The 19096-nt window shown below is 51.8% G+C and overlaps 2 protein-coding genes and 1 long non-coding RNA gene across 6 annotated transcripts in view; 2 read left to right on the top strand and 1 right to left on the bottom strand.

Moving 5' to 3' along the window:
- The first annotated feature begins 576 nt into the window (after window positions 1–576).
- Window positions 577–3509, top strand: Abhd11 (abhydrolase domain containing 11). The gene is made up of 6 exons (XM_028766100.1): window positions 577–1113; window positions 1254–1389; window positions 2153–2326; window positions 2489–2659; window positions 2777–2958; window positions 3199–3509. Exons 1-6 carry the CDS (start codon window positions 986–988, stop codon window positions 3329–3331), a joined length of 924 nt encoding a protein of 307 aa, XP_028621933.1. The 5' UTR covers window positions 577–985; the 3' UTR covers window positions 3332–3509.
- LOC114620092 lies at window positions 3444–4561 on the bottom strand. Of its 2 annotated transcripts, none has more exons than XR_003711269.1 (4): window positions 4444–4561; window positions 4019–4152; window positions 3756–3876; window positions 3444–3653 (listed from the first exon to the last, which is right to left on the bottom strand). It is a non-coding gene; the product is annotated as an uncharacterized LOC114620092 (long non-coding RNA). The 2 variants fall into 2 exon arrangements; XR_003711270.1 differs by having other exon boundaries at window positions 4019–4113; window positions 4444–4546.
- A 10536-nt stretch (window positions 4562–15097) lies between these two features.
- Window positions 15098–19096, top strand: part of Stx1a (syntaxin 1A) — a 28551-nt gene continuing 24552 nt past the window's right edge. For 2 of the 3 annotated variants that reach the window (XR_003711263.1, XM_028765933.1), the window contains exon 1: window positions 15098–15220. Coding sequence is in view for 2 of the 3 variants with exons in the window: in XM_028765933.1 (XP_028621766.1) it covers window positions 15191–15220 (30 nt within the window). In the remaining variant the exon portion in view is untranslated. The remainder of the gene's footprint in view (window positions 15221–19096) is intronic. The other variant, XM_028765935.1, reaches the window with a different exon arrangement.

Raw genomic sequence — 19096 nt, 5'->3', positions numbered from 1 at the left:
CTGAGGAGCAGACCAGGTGGGGTCTGCTCGCCAGCCAAGAAAGGACTTTCGCAGTTTGCCAGGGACACGCCCCACACTTGCGCCTTAAACTGCAGACCTCTGCTTGGAAGTAAGGGAACACTAGAAGATTACGAGCCTCTTAAAAGAAGAGGCGTGGCCTACGACGTTGTCCAGGGGCTCAAGGAGGCGTGCACAGAACTCGGCAGGATTACGTAATGGTGCAAAAGCTGGTGCCAGACTCTTGGGTGGCTTCGCCCAAGGCGTGGCCAAGGAGCCAACTTGGTTGCGAAACCGTGAAAGGGTCCGGGCCAGGTTCTCTTACAGCTCTGCCCATGCTAGGGCGTGGCCAAGGAACCGAGCTCGCAGATGCACGCAAAGTGGGAATTACGTAATGATGCAGGAGGCGGTCCCAGAGTCCCTAGTAGCTCCGCAAAGGTGTGGCCAAGGAGCCCACCTCCGGGTTCCTGACTGTGCTACCGCAGTTGAATGATGGTTCGAAGAACGTGCCGGTGGGGTGCCCCCGCCCGGGGCGTGGCAGGGGCTCACAGGTCTGAAGGGGATTGTATATTGCCCAAGAGGAGGGACCAGTCCCATGTAGCGCTTCCCTGGTCCTAGTCAGGAACTGGTCTCTAAGCGGCTCGCAGTGTCTGCAGGAATTGCGTAATGGTGCAAGGAGGCAGGGCTAGTGTATGGCTACGCCCAGCCTGTAACCAAGACAACTAGTCCTTCTGATCAGACTCAAAGTGGCTGCAGGAAATGCGTAAAGTCCAAGGGCTGGGGCCAGCACTTCAGACGGCTCCGCCCAAGAAGATCCTGCATTGGGAGGGGACTGAACTGAGCTCCGAGTACGTTAGGCCACGTGACCTAAAGTGGCGCCTCGATGGGGGGGCGGGGGCATAGGCGGCCCTAATTGGAATAGACAAGGCTCTGGGAGGTGGAGCATGCGCAGGACAGCCCTAGGAAGCACGATTTGCGGGCTGTAGGTATGCTCCGCTGGGCACGAGCGTGGAAGGTCCCCCGTGGGATACTCGGTGACTCCTCTCCCAAGTGTTCGGTGGTTCCTGTCACGTTCAGTAGCAGCCGTAGTAGTGGCCAAGGAAACGCCGATCCGAGGTCAGTCAAGGACACAGGGAGGGTGACCCGCCACTGGTCCACTTCGCACGTGGCCCAGCTGGCCCCGCCCCTCTCTGGCCTCGCCCCTTTTCTCCTTCTCGCTTCCCCCCTCTTACTCTATGGTGGCCCCCACTTTCCAGGCCGCTGCCGCTGTCCTATAATCTTCTAGATGGAGACGCGACACTCCCAGCCATCGTCTTTTTGCATGGACTCTTCGGCAGCAAAACCAACTTCAACTCCCTCGCCAAGGCGATGGTTCAGAGGACCGGCAGGAGGGTGAGCTTCCGGGTGGGGCGGCGCATGGGTGGGCGGAGACTAAGGGGTAAGTCTGAGGGCAGTGGACCTAGTTTCAATCACTCAGGTCTGGGCTCTTGCTGATAAATGGAAGGTTTCAGTGCACAGTAAGCCGGAAGACATCTTTGAAGAGGTCCTGCAAGATGTCTTGCCGTTAGTCCATTTACGTTACCGATCTCCACCTGTCTCTTTGTCAGGTCCCAAAGAAACTCGGGACAATTTTGTGATACCTACTAGCATACCAGAGCACACTCTAGCCTCCCAGCTTAGCCACTCAGTACCTGTGGCTCCTCTGCTCTCCTCACCCGCACCCCTTACCTTTCCAGTCCAGAAGTTTCCCTGCCCCCAGCTTCTCCTTCCTATTAGCCCACTCATTTAAGGCATTTGCTCTCTTGGTACTCCGAGCCTCTTTTGGTCCGCATGCTGTCCTTCCTTGGCAACTAAAATTTTATCATTTGACCTCCACATGTACACCATGGTATGTGCGTGCACAAACATAACTTGCACACATGCATACATGTGTGTATATAATACAATAAAGGTATATGTTGGATAGCAACCAAGGAAGTTGTTCAAGACTGACCTCTGGCCTCCACGTGAAAATGTACACACACACACAGACACACACACACACACACACACACGTCTCCAGGCTTCTCGCCCTGGCTGCTTTATAGTCCCTACCAGGTTTTTCATGGTCTGTAATCGTAGTAACACCGTTCTTCCGATTTCACCCCCACCCCAGGTGCTGACAGTGGATGCTCGGAACCACGGTGACAGCCCCCACAGTCCAGATGCAAGCTATGAGGCAATGAGTCAGGACCTTCAGGGTCTCCTCCCACAGCTGGGCCTGGTACCCTGCGTCCTGATTGGTCACAGCATGGGAGGAAAGACAGCCATGCTCCTGTCACTGCAGAGGGTGAGCTACACCTATCTGGGTCCTTGTAATGCAGTATAAGCCTTACGTCTCCCATTGATAACGTGGGACTCATCTGCACCCTGGATGGCCAGGCTCCAGAAACTCTGCTGGAGACTCAGAGAGTTTGTCTGGGACCTGCTCTGGTCTGATTCTGTCTCACAGCCAGATGTCGTGGAACGATTGGTTGTTGTAGACATAAGCCCAATAGGAACCACACCTGGATCATACATTGGAAACTTCATAGCAGCCATGAAAGCTGTTGAGATCCCAGAGAAGGTGCCGCACTCCCAGGCCCGAAAACTGGCGGATAAGCAACTTAGCTCCGTTGTCAAGGTGACACACACTCCCCCCTCCCCCTTTCCCCATGGTGTAGACTAAGACATGTCAGAGGGAAAAGTGGTGGATGGGCCTCCCAGGGAGTCCCTTCACAGCTGCCAGAGCTCCCCACAGGAAGCGAGCATCCGGCAGTTCCTGCTCACTAACCTGGTGGAGATGGATGGGCGCTTCTCCTGGAGAGTGAACTTGGATGTGTTAGCTCAACACTTGGACAAGATTTTGACCTTCCCACAGCAACTTGAATCTTACTCGAGGCCAACTCTCTTTGTGCTTGGTGGAAATTCTACATACGTACAGTAAGCCTGAGTGGGAACCATAGGAACGGGCATGCTTTACCCACCCCTAGCTGTGGGAGCCTGCTTGGGTTGGGGAGGGCTTGGGAGTGGCGATCGGGTATCCGGGAGCCTGGCAACACCACTGGGCATGAAGACTCATGCAGCCCTCTCTCTCCTGTTCTCTCCCTCCCTTTCCCCTCCCCCCTACCTCTCCATTGTTTTCCTTAACCTCATCTCCACTGGCTTCACTATGGTGACCAGACCCAGCCACCACCCAGAGATTAGGCGGCTCTTCCCTCAAGCCCAGATTCAGACCGTGCCTAATGCTGGCCACTGGGTCCACAGCGACAACCCCAAAGACTTCCTGGATGCTGTCACCAACTTCTTGGCTTAAGAAGTAGCTCCTTGGAAGAGCAGCCAAAGGACTCCAGGCTTGGGATCTGTGCCACCTGTCCCTTGCTTCTGCACAGAAAAACTCAGGGGCACTGACTGAAAGGGTCCAGGGGTACAGAGGTGGTCTAACACTTTAATGAATAAAGACAGTTCCCTTAAACACCCGGGATCCATTGTCACCACCGTCGTCCCCACTGACTCTGGGAGAGTTGGATCCAGGAACTCCTGCTCGTGCTTGAGTTCTCGCGTGCGCCCAGCGTGCCTCTGGACTCTTCCTGCAGCTGACTCTGCACCCGCTCTCGAACCATCTGCTGCATGTCTTCCTGGGCACAAGAGAGAGAGAGCAGGTCCGAGGAAGTCCCTGGGGATGACGCAGGGGCGCAGGGGCGTCTTGTAAGCCTCCCGAGTCAGAGGCCCCACCCTACCTCCCAGGCCTCCACCTCCTGTTTCAGCCTCAGTTTCTCCTGCAGGACCTCCAGCAGCTGAGCCTCCACTGTGCGCAACCTGGCTCGACAGGAATCCAGCTCCTCTTCCACCGCTCGCTTCCTGCAGGCGGCAGGGACGGGGGCGGGGGCGATGTGTTCTAGTGTCTGTCTTCTGGAGATATCTGGAGTCCCCTTCGTCTCCTCTAGTAGGAATGGGTCTCCCCACTTCCCCCTCCCCCACCTCCACCTGCAGTTTCTCTCACTTAGCAATGGCTTCATCCCTCTCCTGCAGTACTTGCTCCAGGGAAGGCTCCACCCGGGTGTCCCCCAGTGCTCCTGCCGCATGGGGTTCTGGGTTCTGTTAGAGGGTGATGGATGAGGAAGCAGTGACCTAGGACTTGTCGGAATGAGAAGACTTACACTGGGTCCTTCTGCCCTGCCCCTGGCCTGCCTCAAACTATTTCCACTGTCTTACCACCCTTTGCCTCCAGGGGGTGCTGCGCCCGCATCTTGTAAAGCCTCAGGAGCCGCTTTTAGTCTGGCTAACTGGGAAGTAGACCAGGGGACTTTGAGGCTTATTCAGGAATGGTCTGATTCAGCAGAACGGACAGTGTTTTAAGCTCCCGAGGAGAAAGGGATTCCCACACAGCCCTGTGGAAATAATACTGAGTGGCCGGGGAACGCTTACCTTTCTATGTTCTTAGAGAGTCAAGGCCTGGTGACTGAGACTCTTGTCAGTTGGTTGAGGCTAGCAGACAGAGCCCTTTGCCCTTCCAGGCAGGGCACTCCCTAGCAGACTCCTCCTACAGGAGGAGAGCCTGGGGCAAGGAGCAAGTGCACCTCCCTCTTACACTTTGGAAGGCCCCAAGCCTTTTCCTCAAGTCTTGCCGGCCATCGCCTCCAGGGGGCGCTCTACCCAGGTCTCACAATAGCCAAGGAGGCACAGACAACCTAGGTTTAGCTCAGCTCTAAGGCTGAGCATGAGACAGTCCCCCAGCACAAGGGGTTGACTCTTCAAGGAGTCATCTGCCCCCAGAATTCTAACCCCACCTCAGGAGGAAAACACACACACACACAAGACATGGTTACCAATTTTTTTCAAGACAGGGTTTCTTTGTGACACCCTGGCTATCCTCTGTAGACTAGGCTGGCCTTGAACTCGGAGCTCCACCTGCCTCTGCTTCTGAATGCTAGGGTTAAAGGCATGCGTCACCACTGCCCGGTTCATTACCAGTAGCTTGAGTACCTACCTTCCCTTTATACTGTTACTAGTATACCCCAAGCAGGCAGTGCCTGGGCGCTGTCTGACTGAACCACTGCATTTCCAAGCTGGGGGACTGTTGTTTGTTTTGAGACAGGGTTTCTCTGTGCGCCACCACTGCTTGACCATAAGATGTCTAATCCATATTGGAAGAGGGAAAATACTTTTAAGACTTTGAGCATCTCTCTCCCCCACCCTCCTTCCTTGCTTGCTTCTTTCTTTCTTCCTTTCTTGTATTTCTTTGTGTAATGCTACCTAAGGAATGAACACAGGCATGTGTACGTGCTAAGAAAGTGTTCTGCTGCCTAGCTGTGCTCGGTAACCTAAACTAGGGTTCCTAGGCAGGAGCTCTACCACTGAGCCACGCCCCCAGCCCCTCACTGGAGGATTCTAGGCAGGAGCTCTACCACTGAGCCACGCCCCCAGCCCCTCACTGGGGGATTCTAGGCAGGAGCTCTACCACTGAGCCACGCCGCCAGCCCCTCACTGGGGGATTCTAGGCAGGGGCTCTACCACTGAGCCACGCCCCCAGCCCCTCACTGGGAGATTCTAGGCAGGGGCTCTACCGCTGAGCCACGCCCCCAGCCCCTCACTGGGGGATTCTAGGCAGGGGCTCTACCGCTGAGCCACGCCCCCAGCCCCTCACTGGGGGATTCTAGGCAAGGGCTCTACCGCTGAGCCACACCCCCAGCCCCTCACTGGGGGATTCTAGGCAGGGACTCTACCACTGAGCCACGCCCCCAGCCCCTCACTGGGGGATTCTAGGCAGGGGCTCTACCACTGAGCCACGCCCCCAGCCCCTCACTGGGGGATTCTAGGCAGGGGCTCTACCACTGAGCCACGCCCCCAGCCTATAATATACCATTTTGCATAAGGAACTTGAGCATCTTAACATCCTTGGATTGGATGGTGGTAGAGGTTTTTTTTCCTCTGTGTGGCCCTGGCTATCTTCTGTAGACCAGGCTGACCTTGAATTTAGAGGAACCTCTGCCTCCCGAGTGCTGGGATTAAAGGCTCTTGTTTGATCCATTTTTTTTATTTTAAAGAATTATCTATTTTATGTATGTGAGCACACTGTAGCTGTCTTCAGACATGTCAGAAGAGGACGTCAGATCCCATTACAGATGGTTGTGAACCACCATATAGTTACTGGGAATTGAACTCAGGACCTCTGGAAGAACAGTCAGTGCATTTAAACACTGAGCCATCTCTCCAGCTTTCCTGCTTTTCTTTTGAGACAGGGCTTTTAATTTTTTTGTTCAGACATGGTGGTTCATGCCTTTAATCCAGCACTTAGGAGGCGGAGACAGGCAGATCTCTCAGTTCGAGGCCCACTTGGTCTACAGAGCTAGTTCCAGGACAGCCAGGACTATACAAAGAAACCCTGTCTGAAGGGAGTAGGGGGACCTAGTTCAGGATAACTCAGTAGCCAGTCAGCTCAAACTTGTAGAGTTCAACACCAAAGTGTTCCCCAGTCCGTATTCACAGGGGGGCAAAGTTGCATTGAAAATCTTCCCAAAAAGTATATGGAAGATGGATTCTAAAGATAGGATATATGTGTTATCTTTTTTCCCCCCTCTTTTGAATTCTGTGGATACCTGGTATACTCTGGTAAAAACACTCGTATACATTAAAAAGGAAAGAAATTTCTTTTTTGTTTTCCCCCCCTCTTCATTTGTGTTTCCTTATGCCGTATCGAGAATATTCGTTTCTAGCACAGGGATAGCTCAGTGACTAAGAGGGTTTTTTGTTTGTTTGTTTGTTTGTTTGTTTGCAGAGGACAGAGTTCAGTTCTCAGCACCCTTATCTGGTGGCTTGAAACTTCGTGTATATCCAGTTCCAGAGGTTCCAATGCCCTCATCTGGCCTCCAAAGGCATCCATGCACATAACATAAACTTAAAACAAAAACTATACAATAAATACCTTGGAGATGTAGGTCAGCAATAGAGCGCCTGCCTAGAATTCCCCCAGTGAGGGGCGGCTTCGTAATGGGGTGCATGTGTGAGGGTCTAGGTTTTGTCCCCAACACTCAAAAAAACACATTGGGGGATAAAGCTTCCTCTTCCTTCTCCAGGCGCATACAGCCCTTATACCTCTGTTATGCTCTTGTCACTGGCAGGGAGGGTGTCACTGCCAGGGTGTCTGACACCCGCTGGAGGGCTTCTGAAGGGAAGGCAGCTAGACAAGCGAAGCAGTACCACCCTTGGCCTGTAGGTGGCAGCAGCTCCCAAGAGCAAAGATTCCATGAACTGCCCCTACTCCCCCATGTGTGAAATAGAAAGAAACCCTGCCCAGGGTGCTTGCTAATTCCCAGGGTTCCTTTATAAAAATATCTGCTTGCCTTACCCTGCATATGTTTTCTGCCCACTCTATCGACACCTCTGGAATCGAGGGACATGACCCAGTGTGGGTGGTGATGGCAGCGGCACAGGCCTGTAATTCCAGCATTGGCGAGGTGGAGGCCAAAGAAAAAGGAATTCATGATCATTCTTTATTCCAGCACTTTAATCCCGGCAGAGGCAGGCAGATCTCTGAGTTTGAGGCCAGCCTGATCTATGCAGTGAGTTCCAGAATAGCCAAGGCTACACAGAGAAACCCTGTCTCGAAAACCAAAAAACGAGAGAAGTGAGGGAGGGAAGGAAGGAAAGAAGGAAGAGGCCAGCCTGGGATAAATGAAACTCTGACTCTGCAGATGTGTTTTTCAACCTGACCCTCATCTGAATTCCAGGGCATACTTGTCTGCTCTCTTTCCCATGGTGCTGTGACGGGGAGCTCAAATTTAAGAATACAGACCGCAGTCCAATTACCCTTTACCCTGCCGCATCCTACTCCCTCTCCCCTCCCCCTCCTCGTCTCTCCTGCCCTGTGAGATAGGCACCCTAAATGGCCTTGGGTGTTCTGGAACTCACTGTGTAAACAAAGTCGACCTTGAACTCATTCCTGCCCTTCTGCATTTGCCTTCCCAGAGTCGAGGTTAAAGGTGAGCCACGCAGAGTTTTATTTTGAATTTTAAGTATATGGGTGTTTTGCCTGATGCCTCCGGAGGCCGGAAGAGGCTGTCAGATCCTGAGCCACCCGTCCTCATGGGAGCTGAGAACCAAACGCAGGTCTTCTGAACGAACAGCAGGTGCTTTTTAAAAATCTAGCTAGCTAATGGTTTTGTTTTTTCAAGACAGCGTTTCTCTATGTATTCAATTTTTGTTGTTTTATCTATTTATTTATTCATTTTGAAACAGAGTTTCTCTCCATAGCCCTGGCTGTCCTGGAACTCACTCTGTTGACTACTCTGGCCTTAAATTCAGAAATCCCCCTGCTGAGTGCTGGGATTAAAGGTGTGTGCCACCACTGTTTGGCTTTATTGGTTTTTGTTGTTGTTGTTGTTTTTCATTTTGTGAATGTGTGTCCATGCATGTAAGAGTGGGTGCTGATGGAAGCCAGAGGTGTTGGATCCCCTGGGGTTGCACTTACAGGTGCTTGTGGCCACCCATGTTGTATTGGGGATTGAACTCAACTCTTCTGCAAGAGTAATAATCTCTGTTACCCACTGAGCCATTTCTCTAGGTCCTGGACCACTTTAAAATAATATTTTTGAGATACGGTCTTACTATGTAGCTCAGGCTGGTCTAGAACTCAAAATCCTGCCTTCGATATCCACTGTGCTGTATATAGCCCTTTTTTTGTCTTTGGAAAAGCAGTACCAAAGGTCTGGAGAGATGGCTTAGCAGGTAAAGGTGCTTGTCACTAAGCCTGGTAACCTGAGTTCGGTCTTCAGGACCTACATGGAAGGATAGAACTGAGTCCTACAAGTTGTCCTCTGACCTCCACAAGCGCACTGTGGCACATGTATGTGCACGCACGTGCACGCGCGCACACACACACACAATAATAAAAACATTATTTATTTATTTATTTATTTATTTATCTATTTATTTATTTATTTATTGAAACAGAGTTTCTCTGTGTAGCCCTGGCTGTACTTTGGAACTTGCTTTGTAGACGGGGCTGGCTTTGAATTCACAGAGATCTACCTGCCTCTGTCTCCCAAGTGCTGGAAAGAAAAGGCATGTGCCACCACTGCCTAGCAAAGCTTGCTTTTTTTTTTTTAAAGGGGAGGGCAAGAACCAATACTCAAATACTGAATTCTGTTGGCTCCACCTTTAGTAGATAGCTACAATCCAGCTCTTTCTTTTACCAGGATCACGGGTGTCTGTCACCTCCCTTCAGGACACATCTTATGGATGTACATGCCCTCAACCACCGTCAGCCTGATTTAACCTGAAACAATCCTGTCAAAACCTATGGTGGATACTATGCAAGCCTCTTCTACTCCCGTGCCCACCAGCAACAGGCTAAAGACGCTTAAAGCTTCTCAGGCCCAGTTCCTCCATGGACTCTGGCTTCATCTCTTCCGGTGTCTTCCTTACCCACAATGCTCCGGGCCTCCTCACCTCCTTGACATTCCCACACACACGCTAGACATGCTTCCTAGTCATTGCCGTTGTACATACTGTTCCCTCAGCCCCGAGGGCTGTTCCCTACATGGGTTACCCCTCCCTTCCTGAAGTTTTCTCAAAAGCTGTCTTTTCAGCAGAGACCTCTAATTCCAAGCTGGGCATGCCTTCAATCCCAGCACTGGGAAGCAGAGGTGAGGGTTCTCTGCAAGTTCGGGGCCAACCTGCTCTACATAGCAAGTTCCAGGCCAGCCAAGGCTACATAGCGAAACCAGGAGGTCCCTGGGCTATATCGTGAGATTCACTCTGGGCTACATGAGATTTTACTTATTTTTTTTTTTAAAGATTTATTTATTTTATGTATATGAATACACTGTAGCTGGTCTTCAGACATATCAGCAGAGGGCATCAGATCTCATTACAGATGGTCATGAGCCACCATATGGTTGCTGGGAATTGAACTCAGGACCTCTGGAAGAGCAGTCAGTGCTCTTAACCACTGAGCCATCTCTCCAGCCCCTATTTATTTATTTAATGTTTTAGTTTTTTGAGGCAATCTCTGTGTGTAGCACTGTCTGTCCTGGAACTTGCTCTGTATGTAGACCAGACTGATCTCAAACTCAGTGATCCCTCTGTGTCTGCCTAAGGAGTGCCGAGATTAAAGGCGTGCCCCACCGAGGCTTTCTTAGTTAAAGGATATAAACATCAAAAGAAACTAGGGATGGGGGAGGGGAGGGGCTAGGTCAGTGAAATGCTTGTTTTGAAGTGTGAGGATCAGTTTGATCATCAAAACCCACTTGAGAAAACTAGGCGCGGTGGCAATGTCCTTGTAGCACAATGCTGGGAAGGTGGAGGCAGGAGGATCCCTGGCTAGACAATATCACCTGCTTAGTTCCAGAGCAATGACCAACTCTATCTCAAACGTGTATGTGGCGGAGTGGGGTGGGGTGGGGTGGGGTGGGGGTGGCTGGAGAATTGATTCAGCAATTAAGAGCACTGCCTGCTCTTGCAGAATATCAAGGTTCAACCCCCAGCACCCACATGGCCACTCAGAGCGGTCTATTCGCTAGTCCCAGGGAATCTGGTGCTCTCCTTTGATCTCCTCGGGCACCAGGCATGCATGTGATGCCCATATACTCCTGCAGACAAAATGCTCATACACAGTTTGTTTGTTTGTTTGTTTGTTTGTTTTCTGAGATAGGATTTTGTTGTGTAGCCCTGGCTGTCCCAGAACTAGCTCTGTAGACTAGGCTGGCCTCCAACTCAGAGAGCCATCTGCCTTTGCCTCCCAAGTGTTGAGATTAAAAGTGTGCACCACCACATAAATATTTTTTAAAAGACAAAAGCAAGTTGACACAGAGGTAGAAATTATATAATAAAAGATGCTTAAAAAAACGAACAAAAAACACCTGAAAAACGATAGCAGAGGTTGATCTCAGGCCTTCACACAAACCACTCTACACACACACACACAGAGAGAGAGGGGGGCGGAGGGAGGGAGAGAGAGAGAGAGAGAGAGAGAGAGAGAGAGAGAGAGATCAAATTACAATACTTTACAATACTCAAGCTAGGAGTCATGCCTGGTGTCTGTAATTCCGATCCCTTGAGAAGCTGAGACAAGGTAAAGTTTGGGGCAAGTCTGAGTGGGCTACATAGTGAGTTCTAGGCCACCCTCAATTACATAAAGAGGGTTACATAACCCTCTTTAGAGGTTAGGAATGTAACTCCACGGTAGAGTTCCTTAGAATCCCCCAGTGAGGGGCTGGGGGCGTGGCTCAGTGGTAGAGGCCCTGCCTAGAATCCCCCAGTGAGGGGCTGGGGGCGTGGCTCAGTGGTAGAGCCCCTGCCTAGAATCCCCCAGTGAGGGGCTGGGGGTGTGGCTCAGTGGTAGAGCCCCTGCCTAGAATCCCCAGTGAGGGTCTGGGGGCGTGGCTCAGTGGTAGAGCTCCTGCCTAGAATCCCCAGTGAGGGTCTGGGGGCGTGGCTCAGTGGTAGAGCTCTTGCTTAGGGTTATGGCACTATGGCTCTGCAGTAGAGCATTCAACAATCCAAAAAGAAAAAAAGAAAAGAAAAATAAAGGAAAGGAAAGAAGAACAGTTTAGAGGGACGTGCACACTTTCATTTCTTCATTCATTTTTCATGCTGATATTTAACACGTCTACATGAGTGATGTTGGCAAGACAGTGTGGCTGTCTTCGGGGAGCAGCTGTTTCTCATCCTCCCGAAGTCTCACCCCACAGCCGGATATTGAGTTCTGAGGATATAGCTGTGACCCACTCCACTCCCTATATATAGGAAACCCACCAGATTGGGGCTAGGCGGCTTCCCCTGTCAGACAAATGGGCTCTGTGGAGAACAGAGAAAGGAGATGTGCAAAGTATTCTGGCACACTGTGTGGCACCTGTTCTCCCAGCACTCAGGACCCTGAGGCAGGAGCATTTTAAGTTTGAAGCTAGCCTGGGCTACATAACATAATCTATTCCAGGCTAGCCTGAGCAGTATGAGGTGCTGTCTCAAAATACAAAGGAGAAAAATTCTGGACTTGTAATTCAGTTGGTAGAATGCTAGCCTAGCATGCATGAAACCCTAGGTTTCCTGCACGGCTCTGCATAGAATGGGAAAGGTGGCACACATCTGTAATCCCAGCACTTGGGAGACAGACTGCTGTAGACAGGTGTTCTTTCTCTGAGCCAGACTTCCACCATTCAGACCATCCCAGGTGGGCCTGTTGAGTGTTGGTCTCTCCTCAAAGAAGGAGGGAGCACAAAGGTTCATAGGACCCTCACTTAAGCATCCAGGCCCCCCTCCCAGCCAGTTGTATACAGCTCTGCCCTCCGTCATGTGGTGCATAGGGATGATGCTTTAGGGAGGGGCTAGAGGATAAATGTGGGGAAACCTAGAGGAAGGGGCTCCATCCATGCAACCATGGAAAAATCACTTAGGGTTTCCATTGCTGAGAAGAGATACCATGACCATGGCAATTCTTTTGTTTGTTTGTTTGTTTGTTTTGAGACAGGATTTCTCGGTATAGCCCTGGCTGTCCTGGAACTCACTCTGTAGACCAGGCTGTCCTCGAACTCAGAAATCCTCCTGCCTCTGCCTCCCAAGTGCTGGTATTAAAGGCATGTGCCATCACCACCCGGCGACCATGGCAATTCTTTTTTTTTTTTTTTTAAATAATTATTTATTTATTTTATGTATATGAGTACACTGTAGCTGTTTTCAGACACACCAGAAGAGGGCATCAGACCCCATTACAGATGGTTGTGAGCCACCATGTGGTTGCTGGGAATTGAACTCAGGACCTCTGGAAGAGCAGTCAGTGCTCTTAACCACTGAGCCATCTCTCCAGCCCGACCATGGCAATTCTTATAAATTAAAACATTCGATTGAGCTTGGCTTACAGTTTCAGAGGTCCATTATCATCATGGCGGGAAGCATGGCGACATGCAGACAGACGTGGTGCTGGAGAAGGAGCTGAGAGTTCTACATCTTGATCCACAGGCATAGTTTGAGGATATATAACCTCAAGGCCCACCTGCACAGTGACACACTTCCTCCAACAAGGCTACACCTAATAGAGCCACTCCCTGTGGATCTGTGGGAGTCATTCCTATTCAAACCACCGTGGGGCCAGTGTAGGTTGAGGGAACATCCATACACCTGTATGAAACCCTTCACCAATGCTCTGCAAGTAAGGCCAATGGATTCATTGGTAGCCCTGGGTGAAGTTTGGTTGCATTATATCTTGGTTTGTTTGGGAGACCTTGGAGTAGAGGCATGAATCTTAGCAATACAGTAGTAGGCAGATCAGAGATTCACGGTCATCTTCAGCTACATAGCAAGTTTGAGGCCAACCTGAGATACAAGAGACCCTTTATTTAAACAGGCGAGTGTACACACACACACACACACACACACACACACGATAAGAGTAAAGGTACTTGCTGCCAAGACTGATGACCTGGGTTGATCCCTGGGACCCACATGGCGGAAGCAGAGAACTGACTCCAGCAAGTTGTCCTGACCTCTCTGTGTAAGCTGTGGCATAAATGACGTAACAAATATTAAAAATAAAACAGAGCATAATGTTGATGTCTAGACAACTGGAAAGGATATGGCTGTCTCCCGAGCCAGGACACATTTGTCTCCTGTCAGATTTTTCTAGGGACAGAGGGAAGGCTGAGCCAGTGTCCCAGCTTGCCTGTCAGCCAGCCACCTAACCTGCACTGAAGGTCTGGGAGAGGTGCCAGGGCCAGACGCACTGGGCAGCAGGCGGCTGGATTGCATCCAGAACCGTGCCTTAGTAACCCTGGTGCAGGTGTCGGTGTGCTTGGCTTGGGATGAAGAAAGCCTGAGACCACTTACACAAAAGAGGGGTCTGGCAGGTGTGTGTGTGTGTGTGTGTGTGTGTTTGTACCATGTAACAAGATGCTGGCAGGGAACTAAAAGGTACATCAGCCGACTGGCACACTTTTCACGTTACTCTGCAGGTACTGCCAAGATCTGAGCCCGGGTCTGAGCAGCCTGTAGTTTCCACACAGGAAACAAGACATCAGGCCTGGTATTTGAACTCTGGGGTGGAGGTATATTTTAAACATTTTATTTGTTTGTTTGTTTGTTTACTGTGTGTAAAAAGAAAATCAGTCATCTTGAGTCCGACAGGTGAGCTGAGAAACCCTGGGGAAAGTAAGCAGGCGGCGTCCCAGTCTGGAGACAGGAGGATGCTCGGAGAGGTGGGAAGGCTTAGGATTGGCCACTATGGAGAGGAATTTTATTTCATTTTCTATTCACCCGTTCATATGCCTCCTGCCTCCTTTGTGCGGTTGCGCATATGTGAGCCCTACAGCTCACTCATGTAGAGGTCAGAGGACAATTTACAGGAGTCAAGGCTCTGCATCAGTCACGTGGGTCCCAGGGTCGAACTCCACGATTATTTGTTTGGTTTTTGTTGTGATTTTCAAGACAGGGTTTCTCTGCAATACTTTTGGCTGTCCTGGAACTCTCTCTGTAGGTCAGGCTGGACTTGAACTCAGAGATCTGCCTACTAGGATTAAAGACTTGCTCCATCACTGCCCCGCTGGAACTTAGATCTTTAAGATTAGTGGCAGGCATCTTTACCGGTTCAGCCATCTCAGGACAGGATGGAGGGGGATTTGCGGAAGAGAGGGGATGCTGGAGGTCCTGATGCCATCAGTTCAAGAAGGGATTTTCAAACCTGGCATGGAGGCTCGTGCCTGAAATCCCTGTATTCCTGTGGCTGAGGTAGGAGCAAGAGTTCAAGGCTAGCTTGGGCTGCACAGTGAGACTATGAAGAAAACAAAGTGGGAAGGATTCTACTTCAGCAAATCCAGGGGATAGGAAGGACTCTGAGGGTCAGGATCCAGGGTCTAGAAATGAGTGGTGAGATGAAGGGGTGGGGGCTGGGCCAGAGGAGGGCCAGAGTTGGAGCCACATCGAGATAGTGGTCACTGGTTGACGCTGGGAGTAGGAACAAGGTCCCGAGGGCTGAGTTTGTACCTTTTTGCGCTACCCGGGGGCGGAGCCCTGGGCGGGATCTATGCGGGCGTGGAAGGAAGATGGGAGTGGCCAGCTGGGGTTGGGCTTGGGGGTCCCAGGGACTGGGGCGGGGCGCGGGCTGGCGCTGCGCAGCCGCGGGGCGGCATCCGCGCATGCGGGGCTTACTCAGTTGCAGCCGGCGCCTACTGCCACTCCCGGGAGCATGAAGGACCGAACCCAGGAGCTCCGCACGGTGAGTCGGATCCCCGCGCGTCGCTCACCCCGCGCCTTGTAATTCTCCACTTGGTTCCGGCATGCCACCGGGGCGCCCACAAGGGGACAGAGGGAGCCTTGCAAGCCTGGGGGACCCCAGAGCCCCCATGGGAGTTCCACTCCTCGGATCTACTTCTGGTCACGAACTCGAGCCCTTCAGCACCGGGACTGATGGCTACAACCTAGGATTTTGAGGAACTTTTCGGGGCGCTCCTGTTTGGGGGCGATTGGAGGGCTGTTATGGGGTTTCGGTGAGGGGATGCAAAATCGTGACCTGTTCTCCGCCTGCTTGTCACCGTCCTTGCACTGTCCCCTGGAGGCTGAGCCTCTTGTCTCCCTCCCACCCACCCTGCCCAGAGTTCCCCTCCCAACCCCATCCTTGGGCGCGCTGCGGAAACGAGGCCGCTGGGTGGGGGTGGCCTCTGCGGGAGCCGTCTCTTGGGGCTCCCCATCACCTGTGGCTCCCATCACCTGTGGTTCCCGATCTACCCTGGTCGCTTTAGGGATCCCCGGCTTGCTCTGGATTAAAGGACTCAACCATATCTACCCTTAGTCTGCCTTTGGGGTTCTAGGCAACCCAAGCTGTCATTGCCCAGACCCTTCCCGGATTTCTAGGTCTAACTGCGACCTGGGTCTATTTTCCTACCTGTGTGACGGAGGCCTCTGGGGTGTGGCTCTTGGGGCGGAGTTTCGAGGTGAGTAGAAGGCAGTAGAAAGGTTCCATCTAAGAGCCCGCGATCCTTCAATCATGAGACCCCCAGACGCCTATTTTTAACACACAGGGGAGTGTCCTTCCTCTGGCCTCAGACCATAGAGGGACAGAAATTTAGCTCTCCCGTGGGAGGGTTGAATAAGGGCGCTTTAGCAGGTTGTCTTACGCGATTCCTCAGCAAACCCCACCCGTTGATTTCTGGGTGCCCACCCCCAAGCTGGGTGGCTTCCTAGATCCCTCCTCTTGTGCCCCACTTACAGCCCATCATAGAAACTTCTGTTTGGGGGCCTTTGACCTAATGGCTGTGATTTCTGTCTAGCCATTTCTGGCTGGATCCCCTCCCCTAATACCAGCCGTATCTGTGCTCTTCAGTCTAGCCTTCATCCTGTTCCCGACCTGCAACCGACCCCCACATGCCTTCAGACCTGTATTATTCTTGGCTGGGTGCCCAGTGCCTCATCTATTTCAAGAGATAGACAGCCTTTCAAGTCATACATAGTGTTTAAAACACTTCCCCCACCGGCCCCTTGTCGATGCCCTCAGGTTTCCGGCGTTTTTATGTTTTATTTTATTTTATTTTTGTAAAAGCTTTCTCTATAGCCCAGGCTGGCTTGGCTCAGAACTGTGTAGCCCCATTGAGTCTTAAACTCAAAGCAATCCTCCTGCCTCGACTTCATGAGCGCTGAGATAACAGCATGCAACATTGTATCAGACTGGTGCCACACTGAATCAGAAAGCATGCCCAGGTGATAAATGGCAGCGCACGTGGTCATGTCCGTGTTGGGGCACCCGGTGTGACCGCTGTGAGTGTATGAGCAACCCACGTGCCCATGAACACAGGCCTTCCCTATGGTAGCAGCCTTCGCCTATCAGCCTCCAGCCTCTGCTAAAGCTGAGGCCCAGCAAACGTGGCCCGCTTGTTTGTTGGAGGAGCGGTTGATCAGGGTCACACAGCTTGGGTCGTAAAAAGCTTGAACCTAGAACTGTGCCTCCAACACTGTCCTGGGTAGCCACATAGTGATGACAAACTTGACTTCAATCGAACTAACACCACATGCATTCTACCTAACCCAGGCATCAAATCCACTGCAGACAGTCCTCTCGGCTAGCTGGGCTTGTCCGGTTGTGGGGGGTGGGGGTGGGGCCCTAGCTATTCCAAGCATGGCTGGAGTGAAGTAGTCTTGGGGGCCACTGCCATTCTTAGAAATCCCATGTTCTCCTGCCCTGGAGTTCCAGTTTGTGAGATGCAAAGAGGACATCGGAACTAGAGAGATGGTTCAGCCAGTAAACATGTGCCTAGCATGAACCCGGTGGGGGAGGGGCACCTGTCAATCATGTCAGCACGCCCCAGGTGGAGTCAGAAGGCCCTGGGGAGTCATCATTCTTCGCCCCACGGGGACTTTGATGCTATGTATTGTGGGATCCATGAGAAATGAAACGGGGAAACTCAGCACCCAGCTTGTTGAGGCTTGAGGAGAGGTCCTCAGACTTCCAACTGTGACTGGGTTTTTCAGGAGCCCCTGAAACCCAGGAGTCAGGGTTTTAAAAGCACAGAGTCACCAGGGATGGAGACGCCCGGTGCTGATGCTGCTGGATGCACACAGGGCATCTGTGTGCCTGCTCCAGCCTTCCCTCCCGTTTCCTCCTCTGCCTCCTCCTCCTCCTCTTTCTCCCCCACCCAGCACCACCACATTTGGAAGGAAGGAGAAGAAGGGAGCTTATTTATAAAAGTCACACTTGGGGAAAGAGCTGGCGTGCTTCCTCGCTGCTGTGCTGTAGGCTGGGCCCGGCCCTCTAGCCATCTTCAGCCCTGCCTCTCCTAGATCTGCAGATTTCACATTGAAATCGATTCTGAAGGGGCCGGCAGGGCCCCCTGCCCCTGGCCTGGTAGATAGGCCCACAGAAGGTCAACCCCTCAGAGGCCAGGACTTGGTCTAGGGCCACACAGCGGGGGAGAGAGTTGAGGAGTAAGGTATTCCCCTAACTCGGTGGTAAAGAGGCCTCATCCCCACAACACGAAGATCTCCCTTATCTCTTTCCTTTCCTTCATCTGTGAGAGAAGAGCTGATCTCAAACTTGTTATGTCACCAAGGGTGGCCTCGAACTCATGATCTTGCCACCTCCACCTCCCAAACACTAGGGTGGCAGGCACGTAGGTACCCGCACACTGATTCTCCTTTTCTTTCTTATTTTAATTTTTCTTTTCTTCATTTTTTCTTCTTCTTGACGCAGATTTACTAAGTATCCCAGGCTGGCCTGGAATTCATTATGTAGCCAAGGGTAGCCTTCAACTACATGCATTTCTTCTGCTTCTGTGTCCCAGTGTTGGGATTTCGGGTGTGCACGGTTGCAAGCTCAGTTTACAGGGTGATTGGGGTGGAACTCGGGGCTTCCTGTATGCTATCGTATGCCTCTACCAACTGAACTACAGCCCCAGCCCCAGGTCTTCATTTTCTTCTGGAGAATTCTGGAACTGACCTTCCTGTGCTAACACAGGGTATTCCGGGATCACTCGTCACTTTTGTGTGGGGCTAGCATGACACGGGGACCTACTACAGGCAGTAGAGGATAGATGCAGAGGGGCAGTTGGAGCAAGCCAGCCTGAAAGTAGATAAGAGATAAAAGTGTGGCCCAGACTTCCGAAGGCGGAGACTGTGGTCCCAGAGGAGGGGCCAGTGATGGGAGAGGAGAATTTAGACCTTCCCCCAAATGAAAGATTTCAACTTCGGGCCTGCTGTGTCTCCTGGTACATGCCTGTCATGCTAGCTACTCAGGACTGGAGCAGGAAGATCTCAAATTCAAGGTCAGCCTGAACTACACAACATCAGCCTCAGCAGCTTAATGAGACTCTCTCTGTCTCAAGTAAAAGTGTCAGGAGGAGTTAAGCGCACCTGTTGTGGCTGGGCGGGGGTGGTGCGTGCCTTCAGTGCTAACACTCGAGAGGCAGAGGCAGGTAGATCTCTATGACGTCGAAACCTACCTGATCAACAGAGTGAGTTCTAGGATAGCCAGACCTATACAGAGAAACCCTGTAAGATCTAGGGATGTAGCTTAATGTAGTTCATGCCTAGAATCCCCCAGTGAGGGGCTGGAGACGTGGCTCAGTGGTAGAGCCCCTGCCTAGAATCCCCCAGTGAGGGGCTG

The sequence above is a fragment of the Grammomys surdaster genome, unplaced genomic scaffold (assembly GCF_004785775.1).
Source record: "Grammomys surdaster isolate TR1022 unplaced genomic scaffold, NIH_TR_1.0 166, whole genome shotgun sequence".
NCBI lineage: Eukaryota > Metazoa > Chordata > Mammalia > Rodentia > Muridae > Grammomys > Grammomys surdaster.
Note: the sequence above shows the minus strand (reverse complement) of the source record. Positions and strands in the feature narration are given on the sequence as shown.